Below are 2,538 nucleotides of genomic sequence, written 5' to 3'. Positions count from 1 at the left end.
ATTTAAATCAATAATTTATATATAATGAATTGGATTGTGGTGTGAACGTAGCCACTCAGCACATGAGTGTGATCTAAACTGAAATCCTGTGTAAAAAACGGCGAAAGTATTACATTTGAAGCGGTTTGATAATTTACCGATGACTTCAAGATCTAAGCATGGCTAAAATTCGATAACATTATGACAAGATTATGGAAGAGCCCGATATTGCACATTAAAGAGCAGCCTGGAGTCATTGTGTTTGAGAGCTGTGGCACTCAGGGAAATAATCCAACCGAGCAAATACATTTCAGCTCAAAGGAAAACATCAATCTGGCTGTTGCAAGAAGATCCAAATAGAAGGCGGCAAACATTACAAAGTCTATGTTGGCGTGTGTCTAAATGTGCATGTTTACATGTAAGCGCAAGAAAATCAAAGAAAACAGACCCCGGAATATCAAGCGTGTGGCTTTCTATGATGTGCAGAATGAAAGTCACAGTCTGCGTCTTCCCGTTTTCCTTCCTTATTATCCATTCAATGTGATGAACTAGCTGCAAACTGTTTAAGGGGAGCATTCGAAGGACTGAGGCAAACGTTTTAGTTTCGCCAGCTCGGTACTTCCTGCATTTCAGGAAGCACTCGTCAAGCACTTCAAATTTCTAAAAGGAATTAAACGCCCTTGATGCTGATAACTGTGGGTGAACGTCAGTCTCTGAGAAGTCGTAATATCTTTGATATTGAAGATTTCAGCGCATTATTGATACTGATAAATATACTTTCATATTTCAGTTCAATTCTCCTTTAGTACTGTGAAACGAGCTCCTTTAATCAGAAATAGCTCTTGAACGTCTCATTCCAGTAAAAGCCAAGGCGGTCGCTCATCTCTCTCCACTTCCTGTCTTGTTCGAAGAGAGCGAGAGGGAATCTGACAATATACAAAATTTCTTTGTAGCATCCCAGTTCGTGAAAAACAGCTCACCAGTCCTGTCTGAAAGGACGTTATTCAGAGAGAAAGCCAGAAAGAAACAGAGAAGGACTGAGAGAAAGGCAGAGAAAGGAAGTTAAAAGCAGAAAAAGGAAGTTACAAAGCTAGGAAAAGGAGGAAAAGAGAGGCAGATGCGGTGTGGCCAGCTCCTGTGCTGTTCCACTCCATCATTTCCTGGTGTCTCTGTGACTTCTCTCCCTCGCTTTCACTCTCTCCATCTCTCCCTCTCTGTCTGTTTCTCGCGAGCTCTACGAGTCGGAGCTCCACAGTCCAGGGCAGGCAGGCCAAATGGTGACTGGGCGAGGTGGTTTGGCTCTGGGTGGACTCTCACAGACGCTCCCTGGTGGGAATCCAGATATAAGGCCCTGACTGCTCCTCGATCACAGTTTTCACCTTATGATAAACCTCCTCGAAGCTGTCGCCCTCTAAGATCGCTGCGATACAGAAAGAGAATGGCAGGAATAAATCATTGCAGGATTTACTCGAATAAATTATGCAAACAGATCAGCACATGTGTGATCTAAACTGAACTGAAATCCAATGGGCATGTAAAAACAGCGAAAGTATTATGTTTGAAGCGGTTTGATAATTTACCAATGACTTCGAGATCTAAGCATGAGCAGAATTCTTTAATAATGGGAAGATTATGGAAGACCCCGATATGGCACATTAAAAATGCGCAATATCGATGTACCTTGAATGGACATCATTCTTGCAACACAAGCACAATTTTTGTGTAAAATTTAAAGTTATGTGAAGCAGTTATACATTGTTGTATGATTGCAACAGTCAGAAGAATTGCAAAAACTGTACCTACAACCACATTTAACTACAGCAGTACCATTAAATTGACAACTTTGTACCATATCTCCCCCTTAAAGATGCATATTAGTACCTTTCAGTTTAGCAAATGGCTGCAATATAACAAAGAGTGAAACATTTAAGGAGGTCTGAATACTTTCCGTACCCACTGTATATATATATGTAAGGTACTACTATGAACCTTTTCCGACTAGATAAGGTACAAAGTTGTCCCTTTAAGGATACTATTGTACAATTTTGCACTTTTTTTAGAGTGTATGTAATAATTTAACAAATTGTTGCATTAATTAAGACATCTGTGTACAAGTCAATAAACTTTTTAGTGAAATAGTTGCATAACTTGCATAAACTGTCCAATTAATGCAATGCTCTGTTTAAATCAGGGGTACTTAAGGGGCTAGGGCTGGGCGATATAGCTAAAAAAATTTATCAACTATATAATGTTTCATATCGTTCGGTACATATGAGACGCAGTGAGAATGAATAAACCTCCACAAATTCGTGACGTGTTTTCTAAAAGTTTAAACTGTTTTAACTTTGCATGGCTTTCTATACATCTCTTGTGTGATCAGTCATATTTGTCCGTCTAGAAAATGCACTGAATATGCGTTCTGTGTGTTGGTTTCGGTTTTAACCTAATCAAGCTCTTCTACGCATTGAACTACTATATTTCTCTAATATTTTGAATGAATAACGCAGCAACTGCGCGTCTCGTGGGCTAGACTAACAAAACATTAAACTACAACGTAAC

General features: G+C 39.5%; 1 protein-coding gene across 1 annotated transcript in view; it reads right to left on the bottom strand.

Moving 5' to 3' along the window:
- dlg4a (discs, large homolog 4a (Drosophila)) overlaps window positions 1-2,538 on the bottom strand; it is a 142,123-nt gene continuing 139,585 nt past the window's right edge. The window contains exon 21 of the mRNA XM_016552293.1: window positions 1-1,399. Coding sequence (XP_016407779.1) covers window positions 1,293-1,399 — 107 coding nt within the window. The 3' untranslated portion in view covers window positions 1-1,292. The remainder of the gene's footprint in view (window positions 1,400-2,538) is intronic.

Source organism: Sinocyclocheilus rhinocerous, unplaced genomic scaffold (genome assembly GCF_001515625.1).
Source record: "Sinocyclocheilus rhinocerous isolate Xijiao unplaced genomic scaffold, SAMN03320098_v1.1 scaffold285, whole genome shotgun sequence".
Taxonomy (NCBI): domain Eukaryota; kingdom Metazoa; phylum Chordata; class Actinopteri; order Cypriniformes; family Cyprinidae; genus Sinocyclocheilus; species Sinocyclocheilus rhinocerous.
This window is presented reverse-complemented; position numbering and strand designations above follow the sequence as displayed.